At 41.9% G+C, this 20,000-nt stretch overlaps 1 protein-coding gene across 2 annotated transcripts in view; it reads right to left on the bottom strand.

Annotated features, from left to right (window-relative positions):
• Window positions 1–20,000, bottom strand: part of LOC115218569 (coiled-coil domain-containing protein 22 homolog) — a 94,270-nt gene that overhangs the window by 11,732 nt on the left and 62,538 nt on the right. For both annotated transcript variants that reach the window (XR_003882243.2, XM_029788460.2), the window contains exon 16: window positions 19,608–19,682. Coding sequence is in view for 1 of the 2 variants with exons in the window: in XM_029788460.2 (XP_029644320.1) it covers window positions 19,608–19,682 (75 nt within the window). In the remaining variant the exon portion in view is untranslated. The remainder of the gene's footprint in view (window positions 1–19,607; window positions 19,683–20,000) is intronic.

The raw sequence follows: 20,000 nt of genomic DNA on the forward strand, positions 1-20,000 counted from the left end.
GACTTCTGATATTTATTTCAGCAAAGACATGATTAATGTATTTTTTTTTTTAAACCCAAAAGAACAAGGAACTATAAAACACATCAGCATCATTATCATCAACAACATTACTACCACCATTATCATCATCACTTTTATCTACTGCTTACCATTGTAGCACCATGTTAACTTGATTGCCACCACCACCACCACCATCATCAGCACCACCATCCCCATAAACACCAAGGAAGCCATCAACATCAAATAGAACCAACAGGCCTTCTATAGAAAAAGTAGTCAAATTTCCCTCAAAGCATACCCTACCACCACCAAGAAATGACAGGAAATGCTCAGCCACAAACAGACTGGTGAGAGCCTTATCTGAAGTGGGAGCACAGGCAGATAAATAAGAGCCTAACAGATAAGGAAGTGCCTGGCAGATTAGCAAGGACCTGATAGGTTAGCGAGGGCATGGCAGATTAGCAAAGGAGTGACCTTGAAGCAGTCTCGTTATAGGGCTTGTAACCATCCTGGATAGAGATCTCCTATTATTTGCTGCACCGTGGATGACAGGAGAAACTAAGACTATCAGTATCCAGGATAATATAGCCCTGAACAAGGCAAGATGGTCATGGCTGGAATGATCAGAAATCTGTCAAATCAGGGCAGTCCTGAGACTAAGCAACAATGACATTACTACCAACACCATTATTATCATCAAATCAACACCATAGCCGCAATGATTACCTAGATATCATTACCAAACGATTGAACACACACAGGTATATAAGTAGAACAGGAACTTCTATGGATGAGTGCCTTTTACTAGACATAAACAGACTCCAAGTTGAACTGGTTCCCAGACAATGCCTTTGTGATTGTATAAAATAAGTTGTAAAACAATCTTCCTTAACAGGAAAATACTGCATTCTAATTCTGTCTATTTACCTATCATTAATCTTATTCACACAAGGAAGTCACTGGAAAACCATGAGAAAATTGCTCAAGCTTGAAAGAAATTATTATCTACACCACAGTCATTAGTGTTAATTTCACTGTATTCAATCTCCATTGTGTTCTACAACTGTCTGTCCATTGATGCAACATATCCAACCACTAGAAAATTAGGTGCCTCTTCTATTTTCCTTCTGTCACATTTGTTTGCTTGATCAATTCTTTGCCTAACTATCTGCTCAGATATCTCAAAAATTACTCAAGTTAGGAAGCAAAGAAAATATATATAAAAAAATTCTTTTTTTTTTTCCTTATTAAGTGAGTTGTTCAGGTGATATTAACAATAGTCCAGCTCAATTCAATGTGTCATATATACTATAATGAGTCATATATACTATCTAATTCCTGGTCTATACCATCTATGCAAATACTAACAAAATTCTCTTAGTAGTCAAATTAAAGAGTTAACAACAGTGTTACTACTTTTGCTTTTAAAATAAAATACAAAAGTAATCATACTGCAACTTATGAGCTAATACATGTGTATCTATATATATATATATATATATATATATATATATATATATATATATATATACAAAGGCAAAATTGTCTTCTAAAATTACGGATGCAAAAGTAAAAAAATGTGGTAGATCGAACTGTGCAACATGTCCTAACCTATTGGAAGGATCAGAATTCTTCTTTAAAGAGGGACAGAAATTTAAGATCAAATCTAACTTTACTTGTGCCTCTGAAAACATAATTTATGTTATTAAATGCTCGGGCTGCCACCAAGACTACGTGGGTTCCACGGGACTATCACTCAGGCGCAGATGCACACTGCATCGACAACAGATTGCATTCCCAGAATATAGAATGATACCTTTTAGTGAGCACATTGAGAAATGCGCAAAGCAACTACTGCCACAATTTTTAATCTTCCCATTTTACCAATGTGCTTTCGGATCATCAGCACAAATGAGACTGAACAAGGAAACATTCTTCATTGAAAAGTACAAACCCAGACTCAACCATCCGAACATACTGACACAGAGAAATTAACAAGGAAAAAGGAAAAAAAATTTTTAAGCGATTATCTCCCCTACACCGGAAAAAATCACTCACTACCTCCCCTTATTTAGAAATCTCCTGGAAATAAAAACAACGATAATTCCATGCAATATAAACATAACGTCACAAGAAATTTGAAAAGCTACACGCGAAACCGGTAATTTCTTTAAAAATTTTAAAAATTATGTCATTTTAAGGAAAGGGAAAAAAAATTTTTCCAATATTCTCCAGACATTTTGACACAAATATATATATTTTTTAACATTTAAGCCTTCTGTCGTTTTTTCACACTTTACTATTTTCTTATATATATATATATATATATATATATATAAGTAAATAAATGGAGTTGAACGCAGATGTTATTCAAATTCTTTTACTTTCAACATATGTTTCAAAGACAACAAGACATTATAACAATTTTATAGAGTGATCTTACAAATGTAAGCACTGGCAGAAACATACCTTTAGCTCATATAAGTGATTTTTACCAGTCTTTATAGTTCGAAAATTTAGTTCAACTTGCACTTTACTTCAATAGAGAAATCTACTTCCAAGCCTTTGAACATTTTTTAACCAATATATCCCTCTTTATTCGTTCTCTACTAATTATTTCTTTACCCCTTCTCTTCCTAGGGTCTGCCTTTGACGTCGAATCTACTAATGGTTTTTTTAAAATACTTAATAGTGTTCTGTTTATTATTTATGCAGTCATCAAAATTGTTATAATGTCTTGTTGTTGAGATAGGTTCTCTTTCTTTCCTGATGAGAAGATTGCATTTATTACACAGTTTATTCCTTTGGAACAAAACCAATGTTGTCTTTGAAACATATGTCGAAAGTAAAAGAATTTGAATAACATCTGTGTTCAACTCTATTTATTTACTTATACTATACAAATTACTGCACAATAACCCGGAGTTTCTACATTCTTGTTACTTGTGTGAATTTTGCTACCCAGGTAACTGTCTATTGAATTTGCCATGTTAACAGTAAACAAAGGATAAGTCATTCATCCATTTATATATATATATGTTTTAAAAAAATGAGACAATAAAGCCAAGGCAGTGTGAAATTTCTAGGACATTTTATAAAAAGAAAGGTAGTCTTACAACTGTTTCAGGGATATAAAAGATATCCCATCATCAGAGATGATATGAGAAAGTTCTCTTTCGTATCATCTCTGATTCTTATTGCAAGTTTTGAAGAGTATAGTTCAATTTTAACAGTTATTTTTGGAAGTGACAAAGGATCATATTCGGCATATTTTTATGAGTTCAATAAAGGCAACAACGCAATGGAAAGTGCAAGAAATATTAATGCAGTATATGGGGATCAGACAATAAGTATAAGCCAGTGTTGACAGGGATTCCAGAAATTCCAAGTTGAAAACTACAGCCAAGAAGACAAGCCTCATCATGGAAGATCTGTAGAGCTCGACAAGAATGTCCTGCAAACCCTGGTGGAACAAAATCCCATTGTAACTGTTGAGGAACTAGCAGACAAGCTTGGATTTGGTCATTCAAACATTCATTGATACCTGCGTGCCATCGGAAAAGTCAGCAAATTGGGTCAATGGGATCCTCACAAACTTTCCGAGTTTAATCACACACAGAGTAAATGTGTGCTTTTCTTTGCTGTCACATCTCACAAACCAACCTTTTTTGGACCGAATAGTGACTGGCAACAAGAAATGTGTATTCTAAAAAAATGCCAAGCACCAAAGACAGTGGGTAGGGAAACACTAGCACCCCAGGCTAAAGAAGGTCTTCACCCACATAAGGTGATGTTATCTGTTTGATAAGATATGAAAGGTTTTGTCCACTTTGAACTTTTAAACCCAAACTAATCGGTAACAAAGGAGATCTATTGTGATCAGCACGAGAAGAAAAATTACTCTCTTTGGTTTCAAGAGGAAAAGGTTCTTCTATCAGGATAATGTTCAGCCACATACAGCAGGGATGACATCCCAAAGGCTGGAGCAGTTTGAATTGGAAACGATGCCCCACCCACCATATTGTCAGATCAGATTGAAGCCTGGTGCAGCCTCCTGGCTTGCCAGTTCTCAGTCAAACCATCCAACCCATGCCAGAATGGAAAACGGACATTAAACGATGATGATGATGAATGTAAAGGGAAGAAATTAGATACTTCAAAGGAATTCTTTCTAACCCTGCATCCAGTTTGCAAATTCAACATTTGGTTACTTACTTTAAAAACAGTTTTTTAAAATTTTTCTTATTTTCTATTTGTGTTATTTGTTTTTCGTTTGTTTCAGTCATTAGATTGTGGCCATGCTGGGGCATTACCTTGAAGAATTTTAATTGAATGAGGGTACTTATTGTTGGTCACTTTTGCCAAAATCGTAAGTTATGGGAACATAAACACACCAATACCAGTTGTTAGGTGGTGGCGGAGGACAAGCACAGGCATATATATTATATATATATATATACACACACACACACACACACACATATATATACGCTTTACTCTATTACTTGTTTCAGTCATTTGACTTTGGCCATGCTGGAGCACCACCTTTAGTCAAGCAAATCGACCCCAGGACTTATTCTTTGTAAGCCTAGTACTTATTCTATCGGTCACTTTTTGCCAAACCGCGAAGTTACAGGAACGTAAACACACCAGCATCGGTTGTCGAGCAATGGTGGGGGGGAGGACAAACACAGACACACAAACAAACAAACACACACACACACACATATATATATATATATATATATATATGATGGCTGTCTACTTGTGACCGAGGAAGACCATTGCCATCCTTCAGGAACATTGTGCGCTCTAGGACTAACTTATATTTTGCATTTGCGGCTCCATTGGTGGCTAATGAGCCCTGCTCTTGACAAGCATACACGACTGCAAACATTGCAGACCAAGCTTTCCCCATTCACTATACGAGCCGTGCGCTTTCGCGTAGCTCGCTTAAGTTCTTCATACTGGATATGTGCTCTCTCAAAAGTGTCGATCCCCTCCTTAACCTGCCTCATCCATCTGTGGCGATGACAGGCATTGTTCTCCCAGTTAGTATCCTGCATATCACAGGCCTTTAATGAGGACCTGACACAGTCCTTAAATCGCAGCCTTGGTTTCTGCCGGAGTCTCCTTCCATTCACAAGTTCTCCATAGAGCATCTGCTTAGGAATCCTTCTATCCTCCATTCTAATAAGGTGTCCAGTCCAACGCAACCGGTGCTTGTGTACCATCGCCTCAATACTCAAGATATCAGCTGTCCTCAAGATCTGTGTGTCTGGAATTTTTGAGGTTCAGCCAACATTGAGAATGTGTCTGAGACATCTCTGATGAAAACGTTCAAGGACCCTTACCTGACATTTGTACAGAGTCCATGTCTCACATGAGTAGAGAAGCGATGTCAGTACACAAGCACGGTACACAGCAACTTTTGTTCTCCTTGCAATGCCATGTTGGGACCAGACACGAGACTGAAGAGACCGGAAAGAATTAGTTGCTCTCTGCAACCTGAAAGATATTTCCTCATCCAGGGAGCAAGAACGGCTGAGTGTGCTGCCCAGGTAGACAAACTTGTCTACTACCTTCAGAATTGTTCCTTCAACCAAGATAGCTGGTTCTATATATGGATTTCCTGGTGCAGGCTGGAACATTACAACAGTCTTGTCCAGGCTAATGCTGAGTCCAAATGCCCTGCAAGAAGCAGAAATGCAATTCATGAGTATTTGCATGTCATCCACTGTATGAGTGACTAAGTCCCAGTCATCTGCATAAAGGAGGTCACGAATAATAGACTGGGAAACCTTTGAAATCGGTGAAGATTAAAGAGGTGGCCAGAAGATCGATACCTGACATATATTCCCAGAGAGCTAACCTTAGCAAAAGCATGAGTAAAAGTAGCAGCAAAGTACAAAGAAAAGAGAGTTGGGGCAAGGATGTCACTCTGCTTAACACCATTCTCTACAGGAATGGGTCCCGCCATGGCACCACCAACATTGACCCAAGCCTCCATCCCATCATGAAATGATTTAATTATAGATACAAAGTGATCCGGACATCCAAGTTTGCCAAGTATTTTCCATAGAAAGGCCCTATTTACAGTATCAAAGGCCTTAGTTAAATCAATGAATACCTGGACAAGATCCATATTCTGCTCATAGCACTTCTCCTGCATCTGTCTTGCTGTGAAAATCATATCCATTGTCCTTCTACCAGATCGGAAGCCACATTGAGATTCAGATAGGAAATCATTTACAAGACACCCATTCAGACGAGTAAGAAGAATATTTGCCAGAACCTTGCCAGCAGCTGATAGAAGAGCAATACCTCTGTAGTTACCACACATTGTTCTGGCTCCTTTTCCCTTATATAGAGGAAAAATAATTGCATCCTTCCAGTCCTTAGGGATTGCACTAACCCTCCAGACTGCACTAATAAGTTCATGAAGGGACTGTGTGATGCAATTACCACCAAATCGCAAGACCTCAGCACAAATTCCATCCTTTCCAGGTGCCCTACCAAGATTCAATTTACTTATTGATGTCATTACTTCATGTATTGATGGCGAGGAGTCTAAGGAGTCAATGATAGGTCTTTGTTTCATAGTATCAATCACTGTTTCATCCACAACTGACTCATGGTTTAGGAGTTCAGAGAAGAGTTCGATCCAGCGACCTGTGATTTCTGTTGATTTAGTAAACAGAGTGGAAGACTCCTTGGAAAGCAAAGGAGCTGATGTGGAGCTCTTAGGTCCATAAGCTCGCTTCATAAGATGGTAAAGCTTCTTGCTGTCATTTGCATCAGCAGCAGCCTGAACATCACGAGCAAGATCCTCCCACCAAGTGTTTTGCATCTTCCTGAGAGATTGCTGCAGTAGTGATTTTACACTGTTATAGTGGGCAAGTGCTAGACTTCGCTGCACAGTAGACAGTTCTCTGTGCAGCAACACACTGTGGGCATGGCACTTTACCACTAATAGCCGTTGAATTTCAGCATCATTCTCATCAAACCAGTCTCTGTATCTCTCAGTAACATACCCCAGTGTTTCGGCTGCACATTGAACAACCTGGTCTCGAAAATCTTCCCATCCTGCAGCATTTTCAATGCTGAACAAGCGAGTCTGAAGCTCTTTCCTAACCACATCATATACCTTGTGAACATTTAGACGGCAAGGAATGCTGACTGGCCCTCTTCTCTTTTTCGCCCTAATCACCATTTGGAACTTTGCTCGCACCAGACTGTGGTCTGTCCAGCATTCTGATCCATGCAAGGACTTGACATTACAAATGTCATAAATGTCGCGCTTGCGGATGATGACGTAATCCAGCAAGTGCCAACCTTTGGACCTTGGATGCATCCATGTTGTGTGATCACCTTTGTGCACAAAATGAGTACTTGCAATGTAAAGTCCATGTTCTTCGCAAAGCTCCAGTAGCATGAGACCATTGCTATTCATTTTCCCTACTCCAAAACGTCCTAGAGAGTTCCATGTTTGCCAGTCTGTTCCAACTCTGGCATTAAAATCCCCCAGTAGAATGACTTTATCAGAATTGGGGATTTTTCTAAGTATGGCTCTCAGCTGGGTATAAAAGATTGTTTTATCTTCATCACAGCTAGTCAAAGTAGGTGCATAGGCACTTATTAGAGTAGCAAACTGCTTACCCTTCAAGTGCAACCGTAGGGTCATTATACGTTCATTTATAGGAACAGGGAGCTCTTCCAACTTCTTAAGGATATCAGATCGGACTGCAAAACCAGCACCAGCCTCTTTACCTTCTGCCTTCCTTACCAAAATAAGGTGTATCCACCTCCTACTTCCTCAAGCTGACCATCACCTTCTTTAAGAGTCTCTGAGAGTGCAGCTATTTCAATTTTATAACCGTTCAGCTCACGAGCAACAAGTGCAGTGCGTCTTTCAGGCCTGCAATCACTCTTGTTGTCCAACAGAGTGCGCACATTCCAACATGAAATGTTTACATTCCGTCCAGATTTTATAGATAAAAGACTCTTCGTCAGTCGCGCTAAACTGACCAGATATGGAAAGACAGGCAATTTTTGGTTCACCTTTTCTAGAACCTCCCCGGTCTCCAGGTGAGCAGTGCCCTCTCCAAATGGAGCTGCTCCGACACCCATGCAGCACATTCCAACATGAAATGTTTACATTCCGTCCAGATTTTATAGATAAAAGACTCTTTGTTTTTCGAGCACAGGGTGGACATTCGTCAGTCGCGCTAAACTGACCAGATATGGAAAGACAGGCAATTTTTGGTTCACCTTTTCTAGAACCTCCCCGGTCTCCAGGTGAGCAGTGCCCTCTCCAAATGGAGCTGCTCCGACACCCATGCAGCAACCGAATCCTACCGCTGTCTTGGGCGACGAGGAGACAACTTTATATCTAGCATGGGCCGCCTAAGTGCAGGTCACTGACTACATGCTTCCAACCCGTATATATACATATATATGACAGGCTTCTTTCAGTTTCCGTCTACCAAATCCACTCACAAGGCTTTGGTCGGCCCGAGGCTATAGTAGAAGACACCTGCCCAAGGTACCACGCAGTGGACTGAACCTGGAACCATGTGGTTGGTAAGCTAGCTACTTACCACACAGCCACTCTTGTGCCTATATGATATATGTATATAACATATGCAGAATGCATGTTTGTTTATATATATGTACACACACATATATATGCACATACATATATCATCATTGTTTAACGTCTGCTTTCCGTGTTGGCATGGTTTGGATGGTTTGACTGAGGTCTGGCGAACCAGATGGCTGCACCAGACTCCAATTTTGATCTGGCAGAGTTCCTACAGCTGGATGCCCTTCCTAACACCAACCACTCCAAGAGTGTAGTGGGTGCTTTTTACATGCCACCAGCACAGAAGCTAGTCAGGCAAGCCTGGTATTGATTATGTTCGGATAGATATGTATATAACATATGCAGAATGCACAAGTTTGTTTATATATATATGTACACGCATACACACACACATATATATACATACACAATAAGCTTCTTTCAGCGTACATCAACCAAATCCACTCACAAAGTTTTGGTTGGCCCGAGGCTATAGCAGAATACACTTGCCCAAAGTGCCAGGCAGTAGGACTGAACCCAAGACCACTTGGTTGGGAAGCAGACTTCTTTTCGTGCAGCTATTGTTTTAATTATTAAATTGGTAGTAACCTTTTAGATCCACACACCAACATGATATTGCTTTGAATGTTACTAATGATGTTGTTGTAGATGTTGTTGTTGATAAGGCAGGATAATAGGTTATTGACTGAGATGAGTTGATCAATAATACAAAGTAATGGATTTGATGATTTATTCAATTGGTTTTCCATATATGGAGATCATGTTTTCAATGGAGTGGTGGATTGCAGACAGCAATAGCGTGGCGGAATGCAGAATTAGTTGAGAGCTACTTAGGCAAAAATATAATACATCATCACTTTACTTGTACTCCTTTATGTCCTGTGTTCAAATTCCACCAAAAGTAACATTGCTTTCTGGCTTTCTAAAGACGATGAAAGTAAGTTAGGCCATTCAAGTAGGAGGGCAGACATAGTTGGTTATATCACTGAAGGTGGTACCTCAGTATGGTCACTGTTAAATGATTAAAACTAGTAAAAGAATAAAGTATAGGGCTTCAGCACGTGATTTCTCAAAGGATATCTGGCTGCCATATTGATTAAGAAGAGCAACTACAGACAATATATTCTCTCAAGTTAACTTGCATTTGTATGCAAATGTGTGTGTGTGTGTGTGTCTGATGAGAAGTTTGCTTCCCAACCACACAGTTTCAGGTTCTGCTCCACAGCATGGCACCTTGGGCAAGAGTCTTTTACTATAAATCTGAACCAGTCAAAGCGTTGTGAATGGATATGGTAAACAAAAACAGAAAGAAGTCCATGTATATGTATGTATACATGTATGTGTGTGTGTGTGTGCGTGCGCACACGCATTTACGAATTTGTTTTGCAAGATTCCTGACATGAAATCGTGTATTGAAACATATATTGTCATATTTTAGGATGATCATTTTTTTTTTATCATAGAAAGACAGAATGAGCTGCATGGAATGAACAGAGCAGGAGGATACATATGAATGGAAGAGTCACTGAAGAGGTTACAGATGAAAGATTTCCAGACAATGGACATGAGATAAAATAAGAACAATAATAAACGAGTGAAGAATTTCTCTCTCATATTTTCCTTCAAATTGACTTCTCTGATACTTTCAAACCTACTTTCTTGCTATCACGATTTTTCAGTACCCTCTATTCATATTTTCTTTCAGTTTTCAACATACCATTCATGTAATGTTTTTCGTTTAGCCTTGTCTCGTCTCCCTATTTGCTCCCGTTTCATAGCCACTCATCGTCTCCCCTAAAAATTGACTTCTCTGATACTTTCAAACCTACTTTCTTGCTATCACGATTTTTCAGTACCCTCTATTCATATTTTCTTTCAGTTTTCAACATACCATTCATGTAATGTTTTTCGTTTAGCCTTGTCTCGTCTCCCTATTTGCTCCCGTTTCATAGCCACTCATCGTCTCCCCTAAAAATTGACTTCTCTGATACTTTCAAACCTACTTTCTTGCTATCACGATTTTTCAGTACCCTCTATTCATATTTTCTTTCAGTTTTCAACATACCATTCATGTAATGTTTTTCGTTTAGCCTTGTCTCGTCTCCCTATTTGCTCCCATTTCATAGCCACTCATCGTCTCCCCTAAAAATTGACTTCTCTGATACTTTCAAACCTACTTTCTTGCTATCACGATTAACAGAATCCTCTTGCTAGTTTGGGGTCCAGTTAAGACTTCCTTGACGAACTCAGATTTTAGATTTTACCTCTCTCTCTCCAAGCCTATCTTAAGTATCAAATAATAAATATTATCGACACTTTCGTCTTGTTCCACTATGCCAGTCAAAACCCATCGCACAGCTTCCACACATGTGTTCCTTGACCATTTCTCCCCCCCCCTCCCCAAACTAACCCTGTCCCTCTCCCTATGTCTTCTATATGCCCCCGTCTTCGATAACCACCATCGCCATATATAAACCAGCGACCGCAAATCGCTAAGCCCACTCGCTTTCGACTCCACTACGAATGCACAGCTCATGAACGGCTAAAAGTTAAGATTTCTTCTTTCAACCTCGCTCCTACTACCCTCTGCACGTATAATCACTATTCCTTCAGTTCCTTCAATTTCTCTCTCATATTTTCCTTCAAATTGACTTCTCTGATACTTTCAAACCTACTTTCTTGCTATCACGATTTTTCAGTACCCTCTATTCATATTTTCTTTCAGTTTTCAACATACCATTCATGTAATGTTTTTCGTTTAGCCTTGTCTCGTCTCCCTATTTGCTCCCGTTTCATAGCCACTCATCGTCTCCCCTAAAAATTGACTTCTCTGATACTTTCAAACCTACTTTCTTGCTATCACGATTTTTCAGTACCCTCTATTCATATTTTCTTTCAGTTTTCAACATACCATTCATGTAATGTTTTTCGTTTAGCCTTGTCTCGTCTCCCTATTTGCTCCCATTTCATAGCCACTCATCGTCTCCCCTAAAAATTGACTTCTCTGATACTTTCAAACCTACTTTCTTGCTATCACGATTAACAGAATCCTCTTGCTAGTTTGGGGTCCAGTTAAGACTTCCTTGACGAACTCAGATTTTAGATTTTACCTCTCTCTCTCCAAGCCTATCTTAAGTATCAAATAATAAATATTATCGACACTTTCGTCTTGTTCCACTATGCCAGTCAAAACCCATCGCACAGCTTCCACACATGTGTTCCTTGACCATTTCTCCCCCCCCTCCTCCCCAAACTAACCCTGTCCCTCTCCCTATGTCTTCTATATGCCCCCGTCTTCGATAACCACCATCGCCATATATAAACCAGCGACCGCAAATCGCTAAGCCCACTCGCTTTCGACTCCACTACGAATGCACAGCTCATGAACGGCTAAAAGTTAAGATTTCTTCTTTCAACCTCGCTCCTACTACCCTCTGCACGTATAATCACTATTCCTTCAGTTCCTTCAATTTCTCTCTCATATTTTCCTTCAAATTGACTTCTCTGATACTTTCAAACCTACTTTCTTGCTATCACGATTTTTCAGTACCCTCTATTCATATTTTCTTTCAGTTTTCAACATACCATTCATGTAATGTTTTTCGTTTAGCCTTGTCTCGTCTCCCTATTTGCTCCCGTTTCATAGCCACTCATCGTCTCCCCTAAAAATTGACTTCTCTGATACTTTCAAACCTACTTTCTTGCTATCACGATTAACAGAATCCTCTTACTAGTTTGGGGTTGACCCGCCCACCCACCCCCTCCACACATGACGGAAGTTCCTATTCTTTTCATCCCTGGGTTGCTTCCCTTGAAGACTGCAAATGCTCTTTCACCATCCCTACCCCTAGTTTCGACCTAGGTAAGGTAATGATCATACAGTGCAAAATATGAATGGGTAGTATTATGCAGGTTGAATTGAAGGCTACTGTATTACTTGCTCATGAATTCTGCCAAATGCGAGCTTTCTTTTCAGGTACATGAAGCTACTGTCCACCGACGCAGGGTCTCTAGGGCCCATACCTCCCACACCCTCAATGTTGGCACACTGAAAGGTAGGTCTGGCGAGATAGTTGAGTTGCTTGAACGGAGACGTGTGGATATATGTTGTATGCAAGAAGTAAGGTGGAGAGGAGGTTCTGCTAGGTTCCTCACAGGCAAGGAACACAGGTACAAGATTTTCTGGGCAGGGAACACTGACGGGGTTGGAGGCGTGGGTATACTTATCGCTGAGAAATGGGTAGATAAAGTAATTGAGGTAATCAGAGTATGCGACAGAATACTTAAGATTAGATTAGCGCTTCATCATAGTTTAGCAACCATTATATCAGCCTATGCTCCTCAGTCGGGGCTACATGATGGACAGAAAGACCGATTCTATGACACTCTACTGCAGACTACCTCGTTGACGAACGACAGAGACCTTCTCTTTGTGGCTGGTGACTTCAATGGTCACGTTGGACGACATGCTGGGGGCTTCCACGGCGTACATGGAGGCTATGGCTCTGGTTCCCGCAACGAGGAGGGAACCAGGCTGCTGGAGTTCTGCGATGCAAATAATCTTATGATTTGCAACACTAACTTCAGGAAACCTACCAGCCACCTAGTCACCTACCGATCAGGCTAACATACCAGCCAAATTGACTACATCCTTGCCAGGCAAAGGGAGAGATGGCTACTTATAAATGCCAAAACCTTCCCAGGCGAAGAATGCACCCCACAACATAGACTGGTAGTTAGTGACTTTAGGATCAGGAGTAGGAGGACAACCAGAAGACGACCAACATGGAGAAGAAGGATCTGGAAGCTTAAGGATCCTGTGAATGGACAGAGATTTAGAGACATGTTACTTGAAGCCTTTGACGAAGTAGAAGGGGATAGTGTATCACATGGGGTAGAGGACAACTGGACGTTTCTGCTGAGAGCCACTGACCAGATCTGTGGCTGGTGCAAAGTCCCCTCTCGTCCCAAGGTAACGTGGTGGTGGAACAGTGTCGTAGACAGGGCTATTAGAGAAAAGAGACAGACTTGGAAGCACTGGAAGAATGGTGGTAGCAGGGAATTGTATCAGACTGCTAAAAGAGAAGCTAGGAGACAGGTCTATCTAGCCAGAGGGGAAGCAGATAAGAAAAAATTTGCCAATGTTCTGCGCCATGAGGACCAAAGACTGGAGGTGTTTCGCGTTGCAAGACAATGTGTGAGAGAGAATTGTGATGTGGTGGGAGAGAAGTGTGTTCGCATGGAAGATGGTTCACTTGCGCTAAACGAGGATGCAAAGAGAGAGGCTTGGAGATGCCACTATGAAAGGTTGCTGAATAAAGAAAATGAATGGGATAAAGAGAGTCTGCCGAACGTTGACCCAACAGAGGGACCAGCTATCAGGGTTGATAGTTCCTTAGTAGCTAAGGCAATTAGAAGCATGAAGACAGGGAAAGCCCCAGGCCCATCAGGTATCACTGCAGAGATGCTCAAAATATCTGGTAGTGTCGGCTATAGCCTAGTCACCTGTATAGTTAATCAGGTGATACATGAAGGAGTCATACCCAATGACTGGTGTAGCAGCATAATAGTCAACTGCTACAAAGGTAAAGGTGATGCCCTAGATACAAATAATTACAGAGGTATCAAGCTGTTGGATCAGGTGATGAAGGTTACAGAGAGGGTCATAAGCCAACTAATTAGAGAGAGAGTTAGTTTAGATGAGATGCAGTTTGGTTTCGTGCCAGGGAAAAGTACTACTGATGCTATATTCCTGGTAAGGCAGCTGCAGGAGAAATACCTAGCCAAAGATAAGGCCCTGTACCTGGCTTTTGTTGACATGGAGAAAGCCTTCGACAGGGTCCCCCGATCCCTCATATGGTGGTCAATGAGGAAACTAGGAATAGAAGAATGGTTAGTGAGAGCTGTGCAAGCCATGTACAGGGACGCTGCTAGTAAGGTGAGGGTTGGAAATGAGTACAGTGAAGAATTCCGGGTAGAGGTAGGGGTCCACCAAGGCTCAGTCCTCAGCCCCCTCCTATTTATCATAGTCCTCCAGGCAATAACGGAGGATTCAGGACAGGATGCCCCTGGGAGCTCCTCTATGCTGATGACCTTGCTCTAATTGCTGAGTCATTATCAGAACTGGAGAAGAAGTTTCAGGTGTGGAAGCATGGTTTAGAATCGAAGGGCCTTAGAGTCAACCTAGCTAAAACCAAAGTCGTAATAAGTAGGAAGGTAGACAAATCACAAACGCCTTCAGGTAGATGGCCCTGCTCGATCTGTAGAAAAGGTGTAGGTAGAAACTCTATAAGATGCACCAAGTGTAAGCTATGGACACATAAGAGGTGCAGCAATGTCATAGGAAGGCTAACTAGGAAGATGGTTTTTGTATGTGGCAGATGCTCGGGAGCATTAACCTCTGAAAATCTGCAGAAAACAACTTCCGTCACTTTCCAGGGGAAAAAACTAGAAGTGGTTGATAGCTTCCGTTATCTTGGTGACCAAGTCAGTAGTGGGGGGTGGGTGTGCTGAAAGTGTAACGGCTAGAGTAAGAATAGCCTGGGCAAAGTTTAGGGAGCTCTTACCTCTGTTGGTGACTAAAGGACTCTCGCTCAGAGTAAAAGGCAGACTGTATGATGCATGTGTACGAACAGCCATGCTACATGGCAGTGAAACATGGGCCGTGACTGCTGAGGACATGCGTAAGCTCGCGAGAAATGAAGCTAGTATGCTCCGTTGGATGTGTAATGTCAGTGTTCATAGTCGACAGAGTGTAAGTACCTTGAGAGAAAAGTTGGACCTAAGAGGAATCAGATGTTGTGTGCAAGAGAGACGATTGCGCTGGTATGGTCATGTGGTGAGAATGGATGAAGATAGGTGTGTGAAAAAGTGCCACACCCTGGCAGTTGAGGGGACCTGTGGAAGAGGTAGACCCAGGAAAACCTGGGTCGAGGTGGTGAAGCACGACCTTCGAACTCTAGGTCTCACTAAGGAAATGACCAGAGACCGAGACCTATGGAAGTATGCTGTGCGTGAGAAGACCCGGCAAGACCAGTGAGAACAATCAAAATCAAATCATATATCAGAAAGCAGGGGTTAAGTGACCCATCTGTTCGTGTCCGCTGTCAGCCTCGTCTGGCACCCGTGCCGGTGATACGTAAAAGCACCATTCGCTCATGGCCGTTTGCCAGCTCTGCCTGGCCCCGTGTCGGTGGCACGTAAAAGCACCATCCGTTCGTGTTCGTTGCCAGCCTCGCCTGGCCCCATGCCGGTGACACGTAAAAGCACCATCCGTTTGTGGCCGTTGGCCAGCTCTGTCTGGCCCCGTGTCGGTGGGACGTAAAAGCACCATCCGTTCGTGGCCGTTTGCCAGCTCTGTCTGGCCCCGTGTCGGTGGCACGTAAAAGGACCATCCGTCCGTATCCGTTTGCCAGCTCTGTCTGGCAACCGTGTCGATGGCACGTAAAAGCACCATCTGTTCGCGTCCGTTGCCAGCCTCGGCTGGCCCCCGTGCCGGTGACACGTAAAAGCACCGTCCGCTCGTGGCCGTTTGCCAGCTCTGTCTGGCAACCGTGTCGGTGGCACGTAAAAGCACCATCTGTTCGCGTCCGTTGCCAGCCTCGGCTGGCCCCCGTGCCGGTGACACGTAAAAGCACCATCCGTCCGTGTCCGTTGCCAGCCTCGGCTGGCCCCCGTGCCGGTGACACGTAAAAGCACCGTCCGCTCGTGGCCGTTTGCCAGCTCTGTCTGGCAACCGTGTCGGTGGCATGTAAAAGCACCATCCGTTCGCGTCCGTTGCCAGCCTCGGCTGGCCCCCGTGCCGGTGACACGTAAAAGCACTGTCCGTTCGTGGCCGGTTGCCAGCTCTGTCTGGCCCCGTGTCGGTGGCACGTAAAAGCACCATCCGTTCGTGTCCGTTGCCAGCATCGCCTGGCCCCGTGCCGGTGACACGTAAAAGCACCATCCGTTCATGGCCGTTCGCCAGCTCTGTCTGGCACCTGTGCAGGTGGCACGTAAAAAACACCCACTACACTCGCGGAGTGGTTGGCGTTAGGAAGGGCATCCAGCCGTAGAAACACTGCCAGATCTGACTGGGCCTGACGAAGCCTTCCAGCTTCACAGACCCCAGTTGACCCGTCCAACCCATGCTAGCATGGAAAACGGACGCTAAACGATGATGATGATGATGATGATGATGTGTGTTTATTTGACAAAAAACAAGACATCCCAAAATATAACTATATATATATATATATATATATATATATATATATATGTATATGTGTATATATATATATATATATATATATATACTAGCAGCATAGCCCGGCATTGCCCGGGTATGTAAGAGCCCCTGGAACAGACATGATGCTCGCTGTGAATTAAAAAAAATTCCTGCCAATTTGTGAAAGATATTGTCGAAAATATGTCATCTTGAATTTGAACGCGATTTCCCAAAATGGCATGATTTTATCGATTTTTTTCTGAAGGTAAGGTATTGCATGGAAAACTAACATCAGAATTAAGTTCCTTAGGGTAACATTAAGCTTCACCATGAGTTTGGTGAAAATCGATTGCAAGTTGCGAAAACTACAACAGAAAATGTGTTGCAAATAAAAAGCTTAGATTCTCGACCCATGTCGAATTTATCGATTTTTTTCAGAACTGGGGGAACTTTTCAAAATTTTCGCTGCGTTAGTTTTGAATTATGACATTGGGCTATGTGTGTGTCAAGTTTCATCAGAATCGGTTGAAAGCCGTGGTCAGGGTGAGGGTACAACCTGACAGACACACAGACACACAGACAGACAAACTGCCGTTTATATAGAGAGAGATATACATATTAGTGGAGGTGCGTGGCTTAGTGGTTAGGGTGTCAGCATCATGATTGTAAGATTGTGGTTTTGATTCCTGGACCGGGCGACACGTTGTGTCCTTGAGTAAAACACTTCATTTCACGTTGCTCCAATCCACTCAGCTGGCAAAAATGAGTAACGCTGCAATGGGCTGGTGTCCTGTCCAGCTGGGGAACACATACGCCATTGAAACCAGGAAACCGGGCCCATGAGCCTGGCTAAGCTTTAAAAGGGCTCATTTATTTATTTTTCATATATATATACATCTCACTTTCTCTCTCTCCCTCTCTTTCAATATATATATCATCATCAGCATCATCGTCATCATCATTTAACATCTGCCTTCCATACTGGCATGGGTTAGATGGTTTGACAAGAGCTGGCCAAACAGAAGCCTGCAACAGACTATATATCATCATCATCATCATTGTTTAATGTCCATCTTCCTTGCATGCATGAGTAGGACAGTTGATAGGAGCTGGCCAGGTAGGGAAACTTCCCTAGGCTACTGTGTCTGTTTTGGCAGGGTTTTTACATCTGGATGCCCTTCATAACACCAACCACTTAGCAGAGTGCTTTTCACATAGCACAAGCAAGGTCAGTTTTGGCAAGGTTTTTACAGCTGGATACCCATCCAAACACCAATCACTTATACATGCATATATATATATATATATATATATATATATATACATATGTATACACACACAAGATACAGGTAAGGCTGTGTGGTTAAGAAGTTTGCTTTTCAACCTCATGGCTTAGGGTTCAAACTCGCTGCGCTAATGTCTTCATGTTTTCTCATATAGCCCCAGGCTGACCAATGTCTCGTGAAAAAATTTGGTTTATATCAGCATCATCATCATCATTTAACATCTGCTTTCCATGCAGTTTGACCGGGGACTGGCAAGCCAGGAGGCTGCGCCAGGCTCCAATCTGATCTGGCAAGGTTTCTACCCTTCCTAATACCAACCACCCTGAGAGTGTAGTGGGTGCTTTTTACGTGTCACCAGCACAGGGCATTGACCACACTCAAATAGTGCTTTTTACATGCCACCAGCATGGGAGTCAATCAGATCCTTTTAGCATCAATTTTTCCATTGCTAATGAGTGTTATTCAGAGATACTCTTGGAGGCAGGACATTTACAGTTGGAGACTCATCTTGTAGACAGCCCTTACTTGTTTTCCAGGAAAGTGAATTTTAAATCCAGAGTAAGACATTAACACAATTGCAACCAAATTCTCACTAAAGATTATAAGCATGCACACAGAACACACACACGTGGTCAATGCCAGTGCCGCCTGACTAGCTCTCATACTGCTTGTGGCATGTAAAAAACACCATCTGAACATGGTCGATGCTAGTGCTGCCTGAATGGCTTCCATACCAGTCACATGTAAAAAGCAACATCCGAACGTGGTTGATGCCAGTACCGCCTGACTGGCTCTTGTGCTGCTAGTGGCAAGTAAAAAGCACCCACTACACTCTCTGAGTGGTTGGTGTTAGGAAGGGCATCCAGCTGTAGAAACCTTGTCAGATCAGATTGGAGCCAGGTGCAGCTTCCTGGTGTGACAGTCTTCAGTCAAACCATCCAAACCATGCCAGCATGGAAAGGAGACATTAAACGATGATGATGATACTTACATACACACATGCACATTATATTTAAATATGAATGCGTGTATGTTATCTGTCACAATTAGATAATTTTTTGATGAGGATGGTGGGGAGAAGTAACTATTCATCTGCTCCATATCAGCAGAGTTGTAAGCCAGTGTTACTAAAAGTGGTGGTCCACGAACCGGTACCGGTCCACAAGCCATCAGCTGCCGGTACACGGAGAGTTTCCAGAAAAGAAAGAAACATTATAAAATGCTTATGTAATATTGTATCATTTGTTTACAAAATAAATACAAGATAAAAATTGTCAATTTTTCTTATATTCATAATATATATTGTTTCCAGTATAAATTAATATTACTAAGAAATATTACTGGTCCCTGGCACATTGGAAAGGAAAAACTGCCAGTACACCACATCATTTAGTTTGAGAAGCACTGTTGTAAGCAATGCTGTAAGATCTCCACAAATTCATTTTACAACATAACTATCACCTGGAACAAATAAACAACACAAAAGAAACGGAAAGCATTAGTTACTTACCTGATCTTCTAAGTCTCGAATTTCTCGCATTATTACACCTGTATCTTGTATGGTTGTAATTAGTGCTTCACAATTCTGAAACAAAATCAATATACACATATTAATACATACATACATACACACACACACACACACACACATATATATACTCTCTCTTTTCTCTTTTTCTTGTTTCAGTCATTTGACTGCGGCCATGCTGGAGCACCGCCTTTAGTCGCGCAAATCGACCCCGGGACTTATTCTTTGTAAGCCCAGTACTTATTCTATCGGTCTCTTTTACCAAACCGCTAAGTGACGGGGACGTAAACACACCGGCATCGGTTGTCAAGCAATGCTAGGGGGACAAACACAGACACACAAACACATACATATATATATATACATATATACGAC

Source organism: Octopus sinensis, linkage group LG13 (genome assembly GCF_006345805.1).
Source record: "Octopus sinensis linkage group LG13, ASM634580v1, whole genome shotgun sequence".
Classification (NCBI taxonomy): Eukaryota; Metazoa; Mollusca; class Cephalopoda; order Octopoda; family Octopodidae; genus Octopus; species Octopus sinensis.